Below are 24,902 nucleotides of genomic sequence, written 5' to 3'. Positions count from 1 at the left end.
CTGGAGGGCGGTACTGTACAGCCGAAGAAGCAGCAGCGGCAAAGCTCCCACCAAGGAGAGCTGGAAGAAAGGAGCCGGCCGCCGGATCACCCCCCCCCCTTGTGGAGCATGTAAGCGCCGGGGCACCCCCCTCACCCCCGTCTGGGGTGCTCCCTGTGATCATGCTGCACATGGGCATCCTGCTCTCTTAAAACGCCACTGGCTAATATCCACCCCTAGCTGTCCCTCCTGAATCTTATAATCAATGTATTTTCAAACATAACACAGAGACTTGATGCATTTGCATGACTTTAGGATTAGTAGAATTTCGAATATGAATGTATTTTTGTACACCTGCTGCAAGGAAGATTTTACACACCAATGCACAGAACAATGTAATTTATATTCAGATTTATACTTCAGAGGCATGCTGAATATCAAAAGACATTGCTGAATGGATTTCCAAATCAGGAGCAATAACCCGACTATTTTTTTTCTTTTTATAATGAACTGTTGTATTTTGTACATTTAAAGTAGAATTGTCCCAGTCTTGTTGTCATGTCTATACAGAACACTACAATGTCAAATGTCAGTGTTATCTGAATGTTCCACCGCTACGCTTCTGTTGTAGAGCCATACATTTGATTACTTACGCTATTTAAATACAAGCAAAATGAATCTGCATCACCATATTAATTGGATAAAGCGCTAAGACGGCACCTGAGCTAAGATGAGCAGGCCACATTGATAACGTTGCAAATTTGCATCGTGCTTGATGACGTACAGTATTGGTGCATTATTCTGTTTTTACTCACATTTGTTATGTAAATAAAGAAATGTCATGCAAATTATTAATGTATTCAAAAAATACTTTTACAGATGCAGCCACTCTGGGTGCGCCATTGCCGCAAATGAGGTGCACGAGCATCTCACACGCACACATGCCCCATTTGCCGCAAGGCAATGGACGGGCAAGGGTTGAGATAATCGCATGTCTATGGCCTGAAGAATGACGCACCAAGGATGGCTATTCCCCAAAGAGCCCGCCCGGCCACCCCACCAAAAATCATTATTTTTCCTGGGCTCGCAAATAAAAGTCTATGGAAACTGACTTTTATTGGCATGTGCCGGGATGAAGAGCGGGCGGCTGACGTCATATGTTCCTGTTCCCCATTGTGGCTCCTGTTTCCTGTATTTGTTTCTATTGTTAGCCTTGAGAAAGGTCCATGTTGGACCGAAACGTTGGCGATAGCGGCAAATATGAATAAATCACTTCAATTCTGAACTTTTTCTTTGGTGAGTGCCATTTCTTTCCCCGTCTGGGTGTCATTATAATGTGTAATTGGAACATTGGCATTACATAGTTACATAGTAGGTAAGGCTGAAAAAAGACTTGCGTCCATCTAGTTCAACCTGGTATAGATATCCATTGCTGATTTGGTTGGTTCTGGTATTTTACAGACAAATTATATTTCTTATTTGTACCCATGGATGTTTTTCTCCAGTAAATGTTTGTCCAACTTTGCCTTGAACGCATTTAATGAGCCAGCCGTTACCACCTCTCTGGGAAGAGAGTTCCAGAGTTTGACTGTTCTGACCGTAAAGAAATTCTTTCTACTAGCTGAATGAAATCTTTTTTCTTCTAATCTATACTCATGCCCTCGCGTCCTAGATTCCTTTCTAGTAGAAAATAGGGTGTGTGACAGTTCCTTATATTGGCCCTTGATATACTTGTACATGTTGAGCATGTCCCCCCTTAAACGTCTCTTTTCTAATGTAAATAGTCCCAAATTGCTTAATCTCTCCCCGTAGCTTAAATTCTCCATTCCCCTAATAAGCTTTGTTGCTCGCCTTTGGACTTTTTCTAATTCTATGATGTCCTTTTTATAGTGTGGGGCCCAGAACTGTACTCCGTACTCTAGGTGAGGTCTCACCAATGCTTTATATAGTGGCATAATTACCCTTGAGTCCCTAGTTTCCATTCCCCTCTTAATACATGCCAGAATTTTGTTGGCCTTTTTTGTAGCTACATTACAATGGGCACTACATCCTAGATTGCTGTCTATTTGGACTCCTAGATCCTTTTCAAGTATGGAATTACCCAGTTCCTCTCCGCTAAGGTTGTAACTTGCACACTGGTTGTGTCTCCCAAGGTGCATAACCTTACATTTATCTACATTGAACCTCATCTTCCATTTTTTTGCCCACTCATCTAGAATTGCAAGATCATTTTGAAGCATTGTGACATCTTCTGGTGATTTGATGACTTTGCTAAGTTTTGTATCGTCCGCAAAGATGGATACATTGCTGAGTAACCCTATCCCAATATCGTTAATAAAAATCTTAAACAAAATGGGCCCCAAAACCGAACCCTGGGGCACTCCACTTAGTACCGGTATCATATCTGATACGGCACCATTCACAACCACTCTTTGTTCTCTATTACATAGCCAATTCCCTACCCATCTGCAGATATTTTCACCCAATCCTAGGTTCTCCATTTTATTAATCAATCTCTTGTGTGGGACAGTATCAAATGCTTTAGCAAAATCTAGGAAAATCACATCTACAGCATTTCCATTATCGAGATTTTTGCTAACCTCTTCATAGAACCCTAGTAGATTAGTTTGGCATGAACGATTTTTCACGAACCCATGTTGGTTAGTACTGAGTAGAAGGTGATGATCTAAATATTCCTGGATACCATCCCTTAAAAATCCTTCAAATAGTTTACCCACAATTGATGTTAAACTAACGGGTCTGTAATTAGCTGGATCTTCCTTTTTTCCTTTTTTGAATATTGGCACTACCTCTGCTATTCTCCAATCTTTTGGTACTATACCTGACGATAGTGACTTGCTAAAGATATAATGTAGGGGGGTAGCTAGTTCATCCCTTAATTCCATTAATACCCTCGGATGAATCCCATCTGGCCCTGGTGACTTATTTGTTTTGAGTTTGCTTAGCCTCAGTATTATTTCTTTCGGTGTGAAATCCACAATGAGATCTGGCTTATTTGTCCCGTTTGTGGTAAATGTTCGTTCCACAGTCTGCTCTCCCTTAGTAAATACTGATGAGAAGAACTCATTTAACAGTTTTGCTTTTCCCTTGTCCTCAGTAACACTTTTTCCACTAGTATCAGTTAGTGGGCCTATGTTTTCCTTAATTAAACGTTAACTATTTATGTATTTAAAAAATTTCTTTGGGTTGTTTTTGCTTTCAGTGGCTATGCACTCTTCATATAATATTTTAGCTGCTTTGATTACCCCTTTACAAGTTTTGTTTGATTCTTTGTATTTTGCGAATGCCTCCTCATTCAAGTTATTTTTATAGAATTTAAAGGCTCTGGTTTTATTGTTGATAGCTGACCTTACTTCTTTGTCCAACCATGGTGGCTTTTTTTTGTTGAATTTACCTTTAGTTACTTTAGGAATGTATTCAATAGTTAGTGAATCAAGCACCTTTTTTAGAGTATCCCACATTTCCTCTGCATTTTTTCCCTCCATAACCGTTTCCCACCCAATTCCTGTTAGGGCTTCCCTGAATAATTCAAAGTTCGCTTTTCTGAAGTTTAGTATTTTTGCAGATCCTTTTTGATGTAATTTACTGAAGTTGATTTCCAGTGAAACCATATTGTGATCACTATTCCCTAATTGTTCAATTACTTTTGTGTTTGAAACTAAGTCTGTGTTATTTGTTAATACTAAGTCCAAGAGCGCCTCATCACGAGTTGGAGTTTCTACCGTTTGTGTAATAAACTGGTCTTTAAGTAAGCTTAAGAACCCATTGCTTCTTGCTGATTTACCTGTTTCGTTTTCCCAATCAATGTCGGGTAAATTAAAATCCCCCATAATTAATACCTGACCCTGATTTGATGCTTGTTTGATTTGGTTTAAAAGAAGAGACTCTTCCCTTTCATTTATATTTGGTGGTCTATAGCATACCCCTATTATAAATTTGTTTTTTGGTTTCTTATTATTGTCGGTTATCTCTGCCCACACTGTCTCCGAGTTGTCGTCTTCCAGGTCTGTGCTCATATTTTTCTCACATGATGTTAAGTTATTATTTACATATAGGCACACACCCCCGCCCCTTCTATTTTCCCTGTCTTTCCTGTAGAGTGTATATCCCTCCATGTTTAATGCCCAGTCATGCGACTCATTACACCATGTTTCTGTAATACCAATAATGTCGTAGTCATCCCTACTGATCACCGTTTCAAGCTCCCCGATTTTACTCACTAAGCTTCTTGCATTAGCCAGTAAGCATTTTAATTTATGTTTATTTTTAGATATGGCTCTAATATTGTGATTAGTTTCACCCCAGGACCCATTTGAATTCTTTACTAGCTTCCTCTTTACCCTCTCCCCTTCAATAGACTCTCTACAGGCCTCCCCACCATGCACACTGCCTGCCCTCTCCATAGTTCCGGGAATTCTTCCTCTGTCATTCCCTCCTTCCCGTATACTAAGATCATCTGTACCTAAGAACTGTAATGGGGTAACGTGACTGTTACAACATAACATTTTATTACATGACATTCCTGATGCACCCTGAGAGTTACCCCTGATTATACCCTTGTTATGTCCCAGGACTTTGTCTATGTCTCCGTCCCCCCCCCCATCTCCTTCCCCCATATGATTCCTGATCCCAGTCTGGCTTCTCTCCCTGATGGTCCCATAATGTCTTGCTGCCCCCACCCCCCCGTTGCCTAGTTTAAAATCTCCTCCAACCCTCTAACCATCCTTCCCCCCAGCACCGCAGCCCCCTCCTCGTTCAGGTGCAATCCATCACGGCATTATACCTCGTTCAGGTGCAATCCAACAATGGCATTATACCGGTGTTTCTGGATGGCACCCCAATAATTGGCTCGTTGTGGGTGAGAGTGCAGGATTGTGTTCATATGTATAGGGAGTTCCCCAACCCGCGCTCAAATATAATAGAGCAGCACCTCTGAAAGATTCTCTCTTAGACAGAATCTGGTAATTAGATATGAAAGAGAAAGACGTTTCAGAGGGCGCTAAGAGATTGTAAAACAACTGTATAACAACAATATTTAAAACATTAAAAAATTAATTTCATATAAAATGACATAAAAATTGCCCTTTTGGCAAAATGGAAAGCAAGTATACTGTACTTCACAAATACAAATTGGCAAAAGATATGTCCTTTGCCAAATTGTCAGCAGATGTTAATCGGTTGAAGTGTGGAGCCCAACGCGTTTTGTCAATAACATGACTTTAAAAGACCTTAGTGGGACTACTTGTTTCTGGTTGAGTGCTGCCGTCCACACCGTATTTACAGCCAGGGGATCACCCACAGCTTTGGAAGGCACTGCCGTGTTTGCATACCACATTTCCTACAAGGAGTGGAGCTTAGTGCCGCTCACTACTGTTTCATATATATATATATATATATATATATATATATACATATATACTATCCATCTGACATGAGGGTTTACCTACCTGAGGTTGTCTTTACTTCTTCTGTTGTGTTTCGTAGTCCAACAAATGAAAACTGATACAGTCTCCATGAGCGCACGTCTCCAACTTCCACCGAGCTTCGCTTCCACTGATAGATGATTTCTTCCTTTGGGTAGCCATCTTTAATGCAATTAAAAGAATACATCAGAATCACTGGCTGATTTTCTATATATATATACTATATATACTATATTTTTTGGAACAATCCTTTCTTCTAACTAATTTTGACTCTATCGTTCGTTACATTGTAAAATACTTTGCAAATAGTGTCTTCCCGTAATGGCTTTCCTAGATAACGACCCTCCCAAAGAAAAAATCACTTGGTATTAGAGGGCCAACACTGCAATTCCAGTGCATTTTCTAAGTAATCCCCCCCCCAGGTAAAGCCCACCACTGTAGTGAAGCCAGATGCAGGCTGTGAGACTGCACTGGTTTCACTGTGACTGGCAGTGGCTACTTATTGAAAGTCCAACCTGCCAGTTACCCAAGGCCGTCTCATTGGGAGGTGTTCCTTCCCTCTGGGATGCCTATATGGGCTGCTGTGGCAGCATCCCACAAAAATGGGTTCTGCGCATGCACAGTACAAAAAAAAAACTACTGTGCAACCGCAATGGGGGACAGGACTGGCAGAAGGGACCAGCAAGCACCAGCGGCAACCAGCAGCGGTATCAGTGGAGTGTGTGTGTGCATGTGTGTGTGTGGGGGGCAGCACTGCAGCAGCCCCCCTTCTCCACAGAGGTAAGAGCCGCCACTGGTGCTGTGCGATCTAGCCTCACTCCGTACGCTCAGCAATTCTCCCTGTACTCTGCTGCCTCTTCTCCATGCCAACCTATCCAGCATGACTACAGTATATTCTGTTTACTGTGTTATCTAGCTTTTCCGCGTTTGTCAGCTCTCAGATGTTTCTATTCAAGTCTTACAGTAGCTATTATGGCAAAGATAATTGAAATAAGCTCTTTCTCCGACAGTGAAAACCACCAGGTGATGATAGAAATCCTGTTCTTTGAGTCATAGGCAGCAGGCAGTAGATTGAGGGAGATTTTTAATTCTTATTTAAAAAAAAAACAACCTATGATTAATATAATTATTATTCTTTGGCTGCAGAGAATATTTTTTTTTAACCAATGCAGTACATCTGCAATCATCAACTAGCAATGTCAATATATAAAGATTACATATGTCATGCTTCCTGTACAATTAAATATTAATTTACTAGTTAAAAGCCCGTCAAAATGACGGCGTCTGCAATGTACTTTCACTTTACGCATTAACTATAAAAATATATTATTTTTATTTTATTTTACTGGGTGATTTTCGAGCCAACTTGTCTTTCATAGTCTGCAGGTGTCGCTGTTGCTACTCCTGTCTATAATAAATCTGCAATATATGTTATTCTAAGTATGCAGCTGTTTTTAAAAAAAAACAATTTCAGTAATATACAATGTATTTAATGTTACATATAATTTAAAAGTGATAGCTATCATTTTATATAATCTACCTCACCTCCCTTTCCATGGTCGACACAAGCATAAGTTCGACATGGAAATGGTTGACATGGAAATGGTTGACATTATGAACAGGAAGAGATCTGGCCCACATTTACAGGCACTATTGTTCGGATGACATGATCGCTGGATAGATGGTTAAGTATGAGGGACATACATTGTAAGCTATGACACATGTACACAGCATACTAGCCAACTTTTATTTCCCACTCTCCAGAAGAAGCCCAGGAAGGCAACACATCAGGGGGGGGGGACTAAGCTGACATCACTTGGCCCCGCTCACATGCCAAAAACCCCCCCTCTGTGATTCGCGGGCTGCGGAGATGGGACGGGGCTTAATTGACACGAAATGCCTCTACTGCGTAATTTTAGCCCTGCCCCCTCTCCACGGACCTGCGATTTGCGGTAATTGAACCAGTGGGAATCGGGAGTGCGGGGGCTCTTTCCAGCAAGCAGGAGACTTGCCCACCTTCCCGGGGAGGCGGGTCCAATTTTATGGAGCCTCCCGCCCATTCCGGGAGGGTAGGCAAGCCTGGTATAGAGGGATAAGACCCCCTCATCTTGTCACAAGATAAGGGGGTCTTTATCCCTCTATGCCAGACCATTCTTCAGTCAACTGGAAATTATTTGTGACCATAGAGTGTGTGACACAAGTTGTGACACAACACTCTATGCTCACAGATAATCTCCAGTTGACTGGACAATCGTCTAATACCATAACTCATTTTGAAGGCATCAACAACCGGGGTCTTGCCCTATACCCGCCATGCAATGCCAACATTACCGGCATTTTAAAGTGGGGGGAAAGGGCTACAATGACATGAGATACCGCATGATCGTGTCAACACTCCGCCCACTATTCCTCTGATACTGGGCAGCTGCGGGGAAAGTAAGAAAGATCCATCGTGTGCAAGGAGGCTACAGGAGGAGACAGAAGGTTGACACAAGCTTATGGACATAGTCAACATGAATAAGGTTGATATGAGTTTTTCACATTTTTTTAAAGTTGGTTTATCATACTTTATTATCCATTTGGGCACAGTGCGAGAATATGCCCGGGTGTAACCGAAGCACGACAAGCCATGCCAGTCGACGCGGTACGCTATACCCATGGAAAAAAAAAAAACATGAAAAACTCATAGGGTAAGTCGACCATTTACTTTTCTAAATTCCTTAGTTACTTTCATTGATTTACAGTAACTGCTGTGTAAAAGAATCAGCTTCTCCTATATAATAACAATCATAGTTTAAAAATATATATATATATATATATGAATCCAATACTTACAGCTTGAAAACTCCAGAGGACACGAATGCTCGTCCATTGGGAAGTTATGCAACTGCAGCTGACACTCAGCGTCTATTGTAAGCCTGCAGGAGAATTACACAAATTATTCATTGAAGTTATTGTGAAAAACAGTACAGTCTTAAGGCCTAATTCAGGCCTGACCGCGGGGCAAATTGGTTCTCAAAATGGGCAAAACCATGCTGCACTGCATTGGGGCAGATGAAACAGGTGCAGAGAGAGAGAGAGTTAGCTTTGGGTGGGGTGTGTTAAGACTGAAATCTAAGTTGCAGTGTAAGAATAAATCAGCCAGTATTTACCCTGCGCAGAAACAATATAACTCACACAAATCGAACTCTCTCTCTACGTGTTACATCTGCCCCACCTGCAGTGCACATGGTTTTGTTCATTCTGAGAACAAATTTGTCTTGCTATCAAGGGGGTAATTCAGACCTGCTTGCTAGGCTGTGTATTTTTCACTCGCATGTGCCCGCACAGAGGAAAAAATCGTATGATGTTGCTCACCATCCAATAATTTTTCCTCTGTTTGGTCTGGAAAGTAAGCCAGGACTTACTTCTCAGATGAACGCAATTGGGGGCGGACGCTGATGTCATGTGACATCATCCACCCGCCTCGAGCAAGCAAGGGCATGCCTGCACATTGTGACGTGCACTCCCAACGTTTGTATGGTTGAGGCCCACTGTTCTTGCCCATGAAACGCTGGGAACGCCCCCCCCCCCCCCCCCATGCTTCTCAATCAGGCAACAAGCGCCCTGGAGAATGAAAATTCTAAAAAGTTGCTCGCTGTGGGGGTTTGCAAATGTGCATAATCGCGACCCACCATTGAAGACGGGGCCCAATCCTGACCTGTGCGAACAGCAGTGGCGTAACTACTGTAAGGTGGAGCAAGCTGCAGCAGGGTCTGTGTGGGCGCCGGGCCCAGCAACGTGCAGAATGAGACTCATGCCACAAGGTAGTGCTCCTTTGGCTAAAGCTTTACACAGCCAATAGGCTGTGTGGGCGGGAACAACTGGAGCCGCCCATGTACTGCTCCCTCCATTGCAATAAGCATGTAACCCCTGGCAATGAGCAGGTGACCCCTGGCAGTTAGCAAGTAGGAATCAAAATATATAATTAATGTTGGGGGGGGAGGGGAGGGGGCGCTAGAGACTTTTTTGGCTTGGGGGAGAAAAATTTCAAGTTACACCACTGTTGAACAGCTCTGACTCGGCACCTAAATTAAGCCCAATCTGTCAAAAAAATAGGCTTTTCTTATATGGAATTATGATCCTTTTTAGATATGAAATCATTAACACAATAAAAGTAGATGTCTAATGTAAATGAGCATGTTTAGTAAATCTACATAATTTAACTAGCAGAAATAATTTTTTTATGCCGTACTGTGGGTGGAAATACACTAAATAATATGCAAATGTGCAGTGAGAGCTGGAAGCAATCCACTCCCTTAACCCTTTAAGCTCTCACCGGATGCCTGACATCTTCACACATCCTATTATCTCTCCCCAGTGCTTTATGGATGTACAGGACAGCAGTGTTCCCACTTTCTTATCTGCATAGACATAAGCCAAATCTGTGTGCTAATCTGGATATTGGCAGTACGGATGGTGTAATGGTTAGCATTACTGCCTCACAGCGCTGCGGTCATGGGTTTGATTCCCACCATGGCTCTAACTGTGCGGAGTTTGTATATTCTCCCCGTACTTGCGTGGGTTTCCTCGGGGTACTCCGGTTTCCTCCCACAATCCAAAAATATACTGGTCGGTTAATTGGTTCCCAACCAAAATAACCCTAGGTTGAATGTCTGTGCGTGTACATGTTGTAGGGAATATAGATGGTATGCTCCACTGGGGCAGGGACAGATATAATATTCTCAAATATTATCTGTAAAGCGCTGCGGAATATGTGTGCGCTATATAAATCACTGGTAATTAATAAAAAATTTTTTTAGAATGAATTATAACTTATTTGTTCCAAGCTAAAGCGTTTAATATATGATGCTGGAAAAATTCCAAAAAAAAAAAAAAAAAAAAAAAGGACTAGAAAGGCTTAGACCAGGGCTGGGCAACACCGGCCCTCCAGATGTTGATGAACTACACATCCCAGCATGCCTTGCATCAGTTTCAGCATGGCCACATAGCAAAACTAATGCAAAGCATCCTGGGATGGGTAGTTCATTAACATCTGGAGGGCCGGAGTTGCCCGGCCCTGGCTTAGACTGTTACATATTTGGGGGAAATTTACTAAGATTGGAGTTCTATTTCCCATGTGCTGTTGCTATGGGCAACCAATTAGAATCTTTTTATTGAGTTAGCACATTCTAGAAGATAATAAAAAAGTATCTGATTGGTTGACCCTGGCAACATCCCATGTGAAGTATAACTCCCATCTTAGTAAATTTCCCCATTTTAGTTATTATTTAGAGGATTATATTTAGAACTAACTGCACTAATTCTACTTCAGATAATCTGGTCCTTTTGCTAACTATTACCAACGCACTAATGTAGTATATTGTCGATGACAGTCACCCTTTAATTCGTCATTCATCACAGCATTTACCGTGCACATTGTTTAGTAGATTTCAGCCAGGAACTCCAGAATGGTAGCTAATCTATTTATAAAACACTTGTTAATTGAGTCATCACTATTAATTAACTTTCAATGCCTTTTTGTTAGCCGAGTAGGACGGAAGGTTACAATTTGTGAGAAAAAAGTGTCGCTTTAAATGACTCAAGTAATGATTGATAAAGTTGCGTCACATAATTAACAACCCTCGTGTTCTGCCTTATTAAATGTTTATGTCAACTCCATGGCCGGGAAGTAACGGGAGCCGAATTTGCTCCGATTTGGTCAAATGTCTGATTTTTTTTTCTGCAAAAGTTGCACATTTTACAAAGTCAGCCAATATAATAGCATCCGAGGTCATGAAAAGTCAGATGTTTTATACTCACGACAAAAGTCAGATACAGATGTTTTCCCCATGGAAGGGAAATACAGGTTTAGTATCCCCAGGGCCGGTGCTAGGGTGTTTGGCGCCTACCTGCAAACTATAAATTTGCGCCCTCTCTACCATAATTAATAAAAGGACAGAAGGTCAGAAAAGTGACACACAGTAGCCCTCTTATCCACATTATGTCTTTCAGTAATGTTTCTTATTCACATTGTCATACAGTAGTGCCTCTTATCCACATTACAACACACAGTAGTACCCCATTACACCACACTGTAGTGAAATTTATACACAATGTTAACTGTAGTGACGCTTAAATGTCTAGTAGTGCTCCTTATATATATAATGCCTAGTGTCACTTATACACATAATGCTCACAGTAGTAGTGCTGCTTATACACATAATGCCCACACTAGTAGTGCCCCTTACAAATAATGTCCACAGGAAGGAAAGGGGCAGTGGTACTGAAACTAAAGTGCCTGCCACTGATGCCTGTCTGTCATACAGGAACCACAGGGAGGAAAGGGGGTTTTCCAAATCTTCAAACACAAAACAAAGAAATAAAAAGAAGAAAAATACTAGTGGGACCCTTAGGGGGCATGGCCTTAAAATGACGGGCAGTGAGGAAGACTGGGGTAGGAATGATGACAAACAGACAGCTGCTGACACATACACACACACAAATGGTGACATGCAGACAGCTGCTTACAAACTTATGTATGCTGACAGATGTTTTCTGACACACAAACGATGACTCACACATGTAGACGTATGTGGACACTCACACACAAACAGCCGCTGTCACACTTGAACAAAGATGCTGACAAACAGACAGCCAATGACACACACGAAATATAAACACACACACTATGTAGCTCTGTAAAAATTAAACACACACACACACTTGTAGCTTAGTGTATAAAACTCAGATGTGAAAGGGTTAAAGCTGTTTTCAGTCTAGGCTCCTGCAGCAGCAGCATGTAGAATGTAGAGGGGGAGGGCTAGTAACTGGAGTGCAAGGGGGAAGAGTTCCATGCTTAATAGCAGTAACATAAAGCAGCAGGGAGATGCTGCTGAAACTTCTACTGCCAGCCTGTGCGGACACTGGGACGGACATGGGAGGAGGCGTTATTGTGAGGGACAGAGGTTGAGGGTCAGGTAATGCTTACGGAGCTGCCTGTCATACACAGTACACACTGACAAGTGCAGCAGCCGGCCGGCAGTAAAAGCAGGACAGCAGAGAGATGCAAAGTGGGCAGTGCGCCTCTCCTGGCCAGCGCCTCCCTGCTTTGCATCCACTGCTGAGTGGGTAGCGCCGGCCCTGAGTATCCCTTATCGAAATATCCGTTATCCAAATTATTCTGAAAACCATAGATTCCAGAAAGTGAAAAAAAAAATATTTTGCTAAAAGCACTACTGGGGACATCTGTAACTGGCACTACTGGGGACATGATCTGTAACTGGCACTACTGGGGACATCTGTAACTGGCACTACTGGGGACATGATATGTATCTGGCACTACCGGGGGCATCTGTAACTGGCACTACTGAGGATATAATATGTAACCGGCACTACTGGGGACATCTGTAACTGGCACTACTGAGGATTTAATATGTAACCGGCACTACTGGGGACATCTGTAACTGGCACTACTGAGGATATAATATGTAACCGGCACTACTGGGGACATCTTTAACTGGCACTACTGAGGATATAATATGTAACCGGCACTACTGAGGACATCTGTATCTGGCACTACTGAGGATATGATATGTAACCAGCACTAAATGTGTGCAAGAAAATGATTGCTTGGCATTTAAATTCAGTACCTGAGATAGTACACAAACATATTTTGAAACCTTGTTTTATGCACAAATAAAATATATTTGTGTGTATTTCATGTGTTTGATGTGTTTGTACAACATAAATGCAAGATACCTCAAAAAACATCATTGAAATATAAAAATATTCTGAAATACGGAATATTCCGTCATCCAAAATTCTTCTGGTCCCGAGCATTTTGGATAAGGGATACTCAACCTGTATCTGGATGTGTAATACAACTCGGCTGATGCAATAGAGTACAAGTTATATAGTCTAACACAAAACAGCTCTATAAAGTACTACATACAGTAGACACAGCTGTTTTTTGGGATGAGTTTTATCTGGTAATGTTGTAACTTAAAAACATACAATTAGAGCACATTTGAAACAAATAAACATTTTTAAAATTATTTCAAACATCAAAATCAAAAATATACTTTGATCTCTCCAAATAGTTCATTTTCCCCAGAGAAATGTGTCTTATTCACAACAGAATGCAATAGCACGCACATCTAAAATGATATGCAGCATGTCTATATTCTGTGCCTAATTACGGCTGTATCTGCATACCAGATTATGGCCCTTATTCTAATTCGGACGGTACGGCCCGCGTGCGGCCGTACCGCCGATGTTTTTACTCTGCACATGCGCAGAGGTGAATCTGCGCATGTGCAGCCCCCTTCGCCGCAGACGTATTTCGTCCGCCGCAAAGGGGGCGTATAGGGGCGTGAGAGGCATCATGCCCTCATTTCCCTATGTGTACGCCCCGCGTTTCATGGGCGTTCCCATGCAAACGCGGGGCGTATGCATGGTAATGAGGCCATGACGCAACTCATGGGGGCGGAAAGCTGACGTCGCCGGATGTCAGCTTTCAGCCCCCATACAAGCTACCACACGGACGATTGTCCGTGTGGTCTCAGCTTGCGGGAGCTGCCGCGGCGTGCGGACCTGCCTTCGATGGTCGACGACCATCGAATGCAGGGGGCAGCTCCCACCATGGTGGAGGCGTACGCCTCCACCATTTTTATGCGGATCGCCAGCCGTCCGTGTACGGACGGCCGTGGCGATCCGTAGGGTGGGCGGGGATTGGTTTGTGCGGCCGGAGCCCCGTGTGCGGCTCTGGCCGCACCAACCAGAATAAGGGCCTATGTTACTGTGTTTCACCTGGGCAAATGGGTCTTACGGCATCGGATGCAGGCCGGCAGCAGCCTGTCATTGATTGACAGAGAGGGGGCGGTGATGGGCTTCCTTTGGAAAAACAGTGGGGTTTCGCCACTACTTAGGGAGTGGGAAGAGGCCAATGATCTCCATTATAGGACAGAGATGTCCTGGCCCCTGCGACGGAGGACTTGAGCAGCACCATGGTTGCAGCAAACTGTTTGACTGCTTGATGTCCCCATTTCTGGAAACGGCGGCCACCCCCAACCCTCCCCGCAAATACCTTTACCTATCAATCAGGCAGAAGCATTTGCATATTTGCTATGTGGTCACCATGAGATTGCAAGACCTGTCCTGCACATGCACAAGGATGTGTAGCACACATGTGCGGCTTCCCGACCATCAGGAAACTGCATATATGCGCTGCCTCTCCCAGCTTGCAGGAGAGAGGGGAATGATGCCATCCTCTCTCTCAAGTCCAGCGGCTCTCTCTGCGGAGCCTCCACTTACAAGATGAAATTGACCCACCTGACCATCGGCCCATCTGGAATTTGCCAGAAGTGCCAAATGGCCAGTACGCCCCTTCTTTGCAGCAATACTTCTCTTACAGTAACATAAGTAAAATTAATTACATTAATTACATATAATGAAATAAAGGAAGGCACTATGAATCCTTAACTTCACTGGTCTTGTCTATTTATTTGTTCTTCTTCTGAGTGACCACAATTTCTCAGTTTCTCTTCTAATCTCCTGTTTTCTGTTATGGCAGGTGTTATGGCTGAAGCAGACATACGGTAAATCAAGTAAATAGCTTGGGCTATCAAACTCCAGCAAAAGATGTCATGGGTCACAAGCCTTTATAAATTTCTACAGACATCTTAAAATCCCTCAGAGAAAATAATATTTTTTTTCACAGAAGTCTCATAGTGGGTATTGGCGAGCCTGATAAGCGTCCAAATTCAATTGCGTGCTTTCAATTATTTACCCGCTTTTAATTCATATAAATCATTATTATACAGTAACTAACTTTTTTCCTAATGTAGTTTACTTGTACGGGTTACAGTTTAGTATTATTGCAGTTATTATTATTGTTATTAATATCAATAATCTTAATAATAAAGACAAAGAAGAATATCAATTCTACAATACTACTACTACTGCTGCTGCTACTACTACTACTACTACTACTACTACTACTACTACTACTACTACTACTACTATCACTAATAATAGTAGTAGTAATAATAATAATAATAATAATAATAGTAATAATAATGAAAAGACAAAGAAGAATATCAACTCTACTACTGCTACTACTACTATTATTATTACTACTACTACTACTAATGCTGCTATTATTACTACTACTACTACTACTACTACTATCACTAATAATAGTAGTAGTAATAATAATAATAATAATAATAATAATAATAATAGTAATAATAATAAAAAGACAAAGAAGAATATCAACTCTACTACTGCTACTACTACTACTGATGCTACTACTACTGCTACTACTACTACTAATATTACTACTACTACTGCTGCTATTACTACTACTACTAATAGTAGTAATAATAATAATAATAATAATAATAATAATAATAATAAAAAGACATAGAATATCAATTCTACTACTACTACTACTACTACTACTGCTACTACTATTGATGCTATTACTACTTCTATTGCTGCTACTACGACTACTACTACTACTACTACTACTGCTGCTACTATTACTACTACTATTATTACTACTACTACTGCTGCTACTACTACTACTACTACTACTACTACTACTACTACTACTACTACTGATGCTATTACTACTTCTACTGCTTCTACTACTCTTACTACTACTACTACTATTACTACTACTACTACTACTACTACTACTACTACTACTGCTACTATTATTACTACTTCTACTACTGATGCTACTACTACTGCTACTATTACTACTACTATTATTACTACTACTACTGCTGCTATTATTACTACTACTACTACTACTACTACTGCTACTACTACTACTGCTACTACTACTGCTACTACTACTACTATTATTACTACTACTACTGCTGCTGTTACTACTACTACTACTGCTGCTACTACTACTACTACTGCTACTATTACTACTACTACTACTACTACTGCTACTATTACTGCTACTACTACTACTTTTGCTACTGCTACTATTATTACTACTACTACTACTGATGCTACTACTACTGCTACTATTACTACTACTATTATTACTACTACTACTGCTGCTATTACTACTACTACTACTGCTACTAATAATAACTGCATGGGTTTTCAAATATGGCGGGTGCTACAATGAACACTAAGTAGTAATAATAATAATAATAATAATAATAATAAAAAATAATAGTAGTAGTAATAAAAAATAATATTACTATTAAGTTTACTTTTGCACTAAAGCACAGGTTACAACCTAAATATTATTATTATTATTATTATTATTATTATTATTATTAATAATAATAATATAATAACAACACCACAACTATTTTATAATTATTATTAATAATAATAATAATAATAATAATAATAATATTGCTAGTATTTTCATAGAAATTATTCGTAATGACAAGCCTTCATAAATGCATTTTTGCAACTTCAACATTTTTTTACTTTAAAACTTTAACTATTTCATACCCACGATACACAGGGCACGGGTCTAATTTGCTAGGAGAGTAATATTACGAGGATCATTTAAATTCTGCAATGTACCAAATTGTTATTTCTGGAAGGATGACTCATTTTTATGCAGTTTAAAAATAGAGCTTTGAGGGTTTGTGCTTATCTATAGATATAAAGAGACACGAGACGCTTTTCATATTACTCATTCTAATGCCAAATTAACCGGCGTAACTTCAACATTCACAGCAGCTTAAAGGATATAAATATGCCAAGCGACAGACAGCGCTCCGCGGACGCAGATGTTAGACCTACACTAGTTTCAGTAGCATAACTTAAGAAAGCACCTAGCGCCCTACTGGTGGCAGAGCGCTCTATGAATACATTTATTATGATAATGATTAAGTTAAATTACTCTACACATGCACAGAAAAGCGATAAACCGTATATATTTGTGTGATTCGAGCTTACAACTGTTCGTGACTAGAAAGATGGATTGGCAGGGTAAAGGTAGACGCAAAATTGTTCCCCCCATTCAGAGGCGTAACTATAGCACCGCAGCCCCCGCGGCCGCGGGGGGGGGGGGGGCGTTGTGCATGTGTGGGCGCCGGGGGGCTGTGGTGCTATAGTTAGCCCCCTCCCGTCCGCCCATCTGCCGCCCGCCCATCCGCCGCCCGCAGCCTTACCTGACTTCACTGGTGGTCATTCTTCTGCTAGTGAGACGGACCACAATAAAATGTCCGCCCCATATAGCAGACAGTTCTCTGAAACTGTCTGCTGTATGGGGGCGGACATTTTGTGTTGGTCCAGCTCCATAGCAGAAGAATGAAGCCAGCAAGGGAGCCGGGATGGGACCAGCATGACAGCTAAGGCTGCCGGCGGGGGGCGCCCCCCATTAACGGCGGGGGGGCGCCCAATTCATAGTTACGCCACTGCCCCCATTGCTGAAGGGTATAATTCTGTGGGCCTGATTCAGTCATTCGCTGCTCAGCAAGTGGCTTAATGCCACCCGGAAGACCGCCCGCCCCCCCGCCGCTGAATCCCCTCGGTAGCATGCAAATGGATGTGTACATTTACACATCCATTCCCATGCGTGTGTACGGGGGCGGGGGGGGGGGAATCATGGTCGTCGACTATCAAATTATATATATATATAAATAATAGTCAGTCTAGGCTGATTTTTATTTACGAAGACCTTGCCGAAGATGAGGAAGGCGGCTGACGTCAAGTGCAGGCATCCGCTTGGATTCCCAGGGGAACGCCCAGCATTTTCATGGGGACGCCCATATAACCCTAGGCATGTCTTATGGTGTGTACACACGGTCGACGGCCGCGCTATTCGATCCTGATGCGTTCGGATCGCATCGGGATCGAATCGCACAGCAATCCAGAAGACACGCCAACAATTTTGACTATATAGTACAAATGTGTACTATAGAGTCAATGCAGCCCTGTCTATCTGGCTCCGATTTGTGCTGTGCGGGAGAGCGCATCAGAATCACATTGCGATCGCAAGGTAAAAAAACCTGTGCGATTTGCATGCGATCCCAATGCAATTTTAACTGTATAGTCAAAATTGTATGCTGAATTGTACTGTGTGTACACACCATTACTTCCTAATTGTGTATGTAGAAAGATTGGATAGTGATCTTAATGTCAGGGCCGGCGCCACCACTAGGCAAATCTAGGCATTTGCCTAGGGCGCCGGCCACTGGAGGGCGCCATTTCGCCCCCCCCCCCCCCCCCCCGTGCTGCGGGGGTACCTGTCCTGCGGTTGTGTATATAAAGCTTGCGGTGGCGGCAGCGGGGGGTCCCTGCAGTCAAGAAATAACAAGCACTATCCGCCTGGCTACGCGGAAGCGCTTCTGTTGTGTTTTCACAACAGAAGCGCTTCCGCGTAGCCAGGCGGATAGCGCTCGTTATTTCTTGACTGCAGGGACCCCCCACTGCCGCCGCTGCCGCCGCTAGCTTTATACACACAGCCGCAGGACAGGTACACACCCCCCCCGGCACCGGGGCGCCCCCACCCCGACTCGCCTGGGGCGCTCCGGTGCCTTGCACCGGCTCTGGTTACTGTCGCACTTAAGGTATGCTTAAATGTTGCTTAGAGAGGTTAAAATCAATTGCAATGAAAATATACAGATGGAGCCCCTCTCTTCCTTGCCCGGCTCTCGCCAGACCATCCCCGCTGGTGAGAGCCGGCGGAAAGGGACTCCATCAGACTGGGATGCACATGCATCCCATGTGCACGCGCGTCCCAGTCTCTCGGTGGCTGGGCGGCGGGACTCTGCTCGTCTCCCCTTCAGGGCAGGGTTAGGGGGGGGGTACGGGTAGACGCTGGAATGCGGTGGCGAGGAACCAGGGGGGAGCTCCGTTGGAACATGGTGCGCGCGCGTCTCGTGTGCATGTGCCCCCTTCTGATGGTTGGCGATGGCTGGTGGCTGGCAAGGGCTGGCGGTAGAAATGCCAGCCCCTGCAAAGATAACACCGGCTCCAACTGTACGAATAATAGGTCAATGAATGTCATATTCATTCACAGTACAATTCTACAGTATGTACAATATGTTCAATGAAAATTAAACTTTTTCAATTTACTTTAAAATATCTAACAATATATTATACCATGACTGTTAGGAATGCAGCAATATTTAAAAATGTGCGTTACTTAGCCTTAACTGTGTATTTTCCTTAATTCATCAAACAAATGGTTGAGGTCAAATCTTGTTCAACAGTTAAATTGTAGTAAGTGCTCTACTGGGGAATGGACCTGTTGATGAGAATGGTTCTATGCCTTTGTCAGCATCCAGCAAACCGCGGTTCATTTAATGAGGGGAAAAAGAAAGAGAAAATTCCGCCATTTTTATTTATGTTTATTTGGATTACCTATGGATTTGTTTATTTTGCTTGTATTGATTTTGTTTATAACGCAGTTTATTTATTTTTTATTACGCCATTGGTATTTCTGATTCAAATCTGTACTAAACTTTTATATTGAGTAGATAGTGGGCCTGATTCTGAGGTGGGAGAAAGCAAAAAACTGCAAGTAACTGTGTACCCGTGCACTATTTAGCATACAGATGTAGCGTGCTTCATTCAGCGGGGGTCTGACGATCGGATCGCCAACCACCAGCCTCGCGCATCCCCTTCTAACAGAGCTCCCCCCGGGTCCCCGACGCGGTCCCCCATCTCCCTGCTTCCCCCCTAACCCTGCCCATCTCCCTGAAGTGGAGACGACAGGATTCGCGTCCCCGCCGCATGGTAACTGGTACACGTGTGCGCAGAGGCGTAACTCTGGGAGGCAATGGAGTCACCTGCCGCCAGGCTCCTGCTCCCCAGGGGGCACCTCTTCTCCCCTCCAAGTTTGAATCAGTTAATTGAAAGCTATGAGTATCGCTTCTGTGGCTGACTTCCCCTTCTAGCAGGACCATAGATGTCACACTCTCTTTATTCTAAACATAGTTTTTGACGTCTACACACTATACAATATCACACAGGGACATCACCGAAACCCGCTGGACACCCAAGTCTTTTACTATGTAGCCAATTTGACCTGTACGTTCAGCAGACAGGAGAGGACAATAATGATGAGCGCGCATTGTTTATGAAATTGAGTGTACACAATAGAGAATATTTTAAAAGATATCACTCAGAAAGGACCTTTCTGTTTAATATATTTTACTATATCCTCTAGTGTATATGGGGCTTTACTTTTTGCAAAGTTACTTGTTCTTTTTTGCTTGCCCAATATTGGGTGAGATTTAATAGGATGAGAGATTCAAAAAGTGAGAGATTTGGTAAGAAATCTTCAGTTTTTTTAAAGCAGCAATCATTTACACTGCAAAACCAGTTTGATTTTGAAGTGTAAATGATTGCCGCTTTAAAAAAAACTGGAGATTTCTTCCCAAATCTCTCACATTCTGAATCTCTCATCCTATTAAATCTTACCCACTGTGTCTAGAATAGCCTACAGGGGTCCCATAAACCCGATGTACAAGAAACCGCACATGCTGATCGATAGGCAAAGTCCTTTGTGATGAGAGACGGTGTTAGGTGTGGCCGACTTTCAGGAAAACGAGACTCCGGTCTCCCCGGGTTCCTGGGCATGGTGAGACTGATGCATTTTCCTTGACCTCTCTAGCTGCCCTGTAACTGCAAGTCTGAGCAAGGTAAGGTCAGACTAACTCAAGCTGCAGTCACAGAGGAACATTGCGACCATTCCTCTAGGACTGCGACGGACAGAAGTTTTAAGCAATTGCAGATGGAGGCAGGAGGTGGCTATGGTTGTAATAAATAATTTCTAAAAAATCATTAACACAAAATCTATCTATCCTTGAGGATTCTTTACATGTTTTGACGCCCTTATTTTGTAGCGGATGCAGTTTTCAATCAAAGCGGATGCAGGGACTCAATGTCACGCTTGCCAAACGCCGAAAAGGGGGCGTGGCCGCGAGATACGGCCGTGGATTGCCCAGCTGCGGCCAGGAGCTCGACATTCCACGGCCGTTCTTGGCAGAACAGGCCCGACTGCTTCTAAAGTTGGGCCTGTCCTGCCAAGATCCCTGTTCACTGCTGTTGGGAAAGACAGCATTCAATAGGGCCCTGTCGCTATGCCACCCTTGGGAATAGCAGCGGGAGATTGAAAAAAATAAAAGCTCAGATAATAATTAAAGCTCAAATATTATAATTTTTTTATGATTGAATTAGATTAAGAATATCTATTCAAAACGTATCCAACACAATTTTATTTAAAAGAAAAACTTTTTTTTTTAAGTACATCATTTCAGTATCTTCTTTTCGTTAAACATATTTGTTGCAGTTAAATGGGGCCATCGATGATTGTAACATAGAGATGTTGTGGCTTTACATTTTACCCACCGGCTACTCTTCTCTGCTGCCAGCGGGTATTCCAGCACTGTAGGAAGCGTTTCTGGTGCCCTGTGCTGGCCCCGCCTCCTCTTTAGATTGGGGTTGATCGGACCCAGAAACAACAATGATCTTCGGAGTCCAGGCTTCTGCAGGGGGACTACTGCCACGCTTATGGCTCTAGGGTGCCGTTCCATGCACCGTGAAAGCCAGAAATGCGGGCAATGGGACGGGCACCTGTGCACCAACAAAGCCTCATCCTCACCTAGTTACAGAACTGTGGTATTCACTGCAGCTGCTAAATATACTATATATAGTATATATACTATATTCCAGTAAAGTGTCCAATTCAGGCTTGTTGCTTCTGATACGACCACGCCAAGAAGTAGTTAAGCACAATAAATATATTAGATCTGCCATCCAGAATTTGGATAATCAATATAAATGGCTGCTCTCTAACAGGCAACACTGTATTGCCACAGATTAAATGATCAAATAAAGGAAATAGTGATTAAATCACCAAGGTGGCGCAAAGAATAATTGTTAATGAATAAAAGATGATATATTATACCCAAGATAACAATGTTTTTTCATGTGTTATCTTGGCTATAATAAATAAACTCTTATTCATTAGCTATTATTTTCTGTGCCTCTTTGGGGATTTGATTTCACAATACCTTTATTTTTAGCAGTTAAGGGCATTTTGCAATTTGTGCTGCTCAATACAGAAGCATACACTGTGGGGGTTATTCTGGTTCACCCGCAAATGCACAATCACTCTCTAACGGACAAAACCATGTGCACTGCAGGTGGGGTTGATGTAACATGTGCAGAGAGAGTTAGATTTGGGTGGGGTTTGTACTTTAAACTGATATCTATATCTATATTACCCTGCACAGAAATAATAAAACACCTAAATCTAACTCTCTCTGCACATCAGCCACACCTGCAGTGCACATGGTTTTGTCCATTAGAGAGTGATTGTGCCTTTGCGAGTGCACCAGTATAACCCCCTGTATACAGATATAGCATGTTTTTATTTATTTTCTATTTTATTAAAGGTACTATGTGAAAAACATTTTAAGAATCTAAACAGCAATAACACTATAAACATTTATATTTAGGAACGTGTGCCACAATCCCGCTGTGCCTCGGAGAATGGCGCACCGAGAGCAGGATAGATAACTGTTACAAATATCTAAAGGAAATAGTAACATACCTAAGCGTATAAAGTACCCTTCCGTCATTCCATATCCTCAGCATCCGGTTTGGGGTTGTTATCCAATGAGCATCTGCTTTCTTGGAGTTACGGAAAAAAGTGTCTGGTATCCAGATCTTGCCGACCATATTGCTGTTCAGCCGGAGCACTTTTATCGTGCTGTTAAATTTCAGCCGTCTGTCGTACCAGGTTTGTGCAAAAAATATATCAATAGTATATTCCTGTAACAATAAAAAGGTAAATGAAACAACCTGAAGCCTATTAGACTGTCTTACATACAGTGCTATTTTTCAGCAGGGGTAGATTTATTAAGCTTGGTGAAGTGATAAAGTTGTCTGGTTTTTATCACCGGCCAATCAGCCCCTATCTGTCATTGTTCAAGCCAAGCCTGTAACTTCACAGTTAGGAGCTGATTCGCCGGTGATAAAAACAGGCACTTTATCACTTCACTGAGCTTAATAAATCTGCCCCTCAGTTCCTGAACCTCTTACAACATCATCGGGAACTGGGCTCCTGAACCTGTTCTGGGCCAAAATGGACTTTCCATAAGAAAAGTTTTATTTTGAAGTTCCCTGTGAGTGCCTTAATTTCTAAATATAATATATACATCTCTCTTTCTCTATATATATTTTTTTATTTATTCGACCCACCTCCAGACCCAGAGTTCCTGGACCAATTTTTCCTGAAAAATAGTACTGCTTACCAGTGGCGGCTTGTACCTTATTGGGGGAGGGGGGGCTGCCTCTGGCTGCACTACTTACTCTCCTCCTGTGATGACAGGCACCGGGACTGGCACATGAGCAGTACAAACATGTGTACTGTGCATGCAGCCAGCTTCTATGGTCTGCTTGGGCAACAGCACATAGAAGTAATATTGGTCCCGGCACCTGTACAATGTAAGTTACAGGCACCGGGACGAGCGCATGCACAGTACCGATATAGATACTGCACATGCACAATCACCGTTTCTGCACGGCAGCCCGCACAAAGGGACTGCCTTTGTGACTGGTAGGTTGGACTTCCAATAGGAAGTCACTGCCAGTCACAGTGAAGCCAGTGCAGTCTCACAGACTGCATCTGGCTTCACTACATTGGCGGATTTTACCTGGGAGGACTGCAGCCCTGCAGCCCATAGGTAAAAACCGCCACTGCTGCTTACATATACAGATGGAGCGCCTGTCAGCCAGCGCCCGCCAGAATGCCCCCGCTGGCGAGCCGGCACTCCATCTGACTGGGACGCGCGAGCGTCTCTTACGCAACCGCGTCCTAGTTTCCGGGCGGTGGGGGATGCGAACCCTGCCCGTCTCTGCTTCAGGGAGACGGGCAGGGTTGGGGGGGGGGGGGGGGAGCTGTGAGGTTGCGACGACTGTCGTGGAGGCAGCAGGGACTGGCGGGGAGCTCTGTTGGAAGGGCGCGCATGCGCGTCTCATGCCCTCAAGTTCCCTAAAGGCGGCTGGCGGTTGGCGATTTGACCGCCAGACCCCCACTGGATAAGAGCGGCTCCATCTGTATATCCCAGTTGACTTGCGAACACTATTAGCGGCATTTAACTTAACCCTTTTAGTGCCACTGTGAGAGATGTGCAAAATATCCGCTAAATACGCCACGGACGAAGTCGAGAAATATGAATCCCTTTAGTTATTGCCAGCAAATGATCTGAAGTCAATTAATGGAAGTTAAATTAAAGAACAGTCGCTGGGAGGGACGCTGCCATTTTTAGCGGATATTTTGCACATTCTTTTCCCTTGATACTGTATGTACCCTAATTAAGAGTTAAAAAGAGTGCATTCCTTAAAATTAACGTTATTACCATAGCTGGGCCAATGCAAGGTTATTCAGCATACCAGGAAAAACTTCAGCCTACTGCTCCCAATAGGTTGAAGTTTCTCTATCAGAGTCATTCTTAACTTTGTGATACCCCCTGATGCTAGAGCCACTAAGCAGTT

General features: G+C 42.9%; 1 protein-coding gene across 2 annotated transcripts in view; it reads right to left on the bottom strand.

The window, feature by feature from the left end:
* Nucleotides 1–24,902, bottom strand: part of GABRG2 (gamma-aminobutyric acid type A receptor subunit gamma2) — a 132,246-nt gene that overhangs the window by 29,598 nt on the left and 77,746 nt on the right. For both annotated transcript variants that reach the window (XM_083181410.1, XM_083181411.1), the window contains exons 4-6: nucleotides 22,957–23,177; nucleotides 8,259–8,341; nucleotides 5,448–5,585 (exon numbers count right to left, since the gene is read on the bottom strand). In XM_083181410.1, coding sequence (XP_083037536.1) covers nucleotides 5,448–5,585; nucleotides 8,259–8,341; nucleotides 22,957–23,177 — 442 coding nt within the window. The remainder of the gene's footprint in view (nucleotides 1–5,447; nucleotides 5,586–8,258; nucleotides 8,342–22,956; nucleotides 23,178–24,902) is intronic.

Source organism: Crinia signifera, chromosome 4 (assembly GCF_055691185.1).
Source record: "Crinia signifera chromosome 4, ASM5569118v1, whole genome shotgun sequence".
NCBI lineage: Eukaryota > Metazoa > Chordata > Amphibia > Anura > Myobatrachidae > Crinia > Crinia signifera.
Note: the sequence above shows the minus strand (reverse complement) of the source record. Positions and strands in the feature narration are given on the sequence as shown.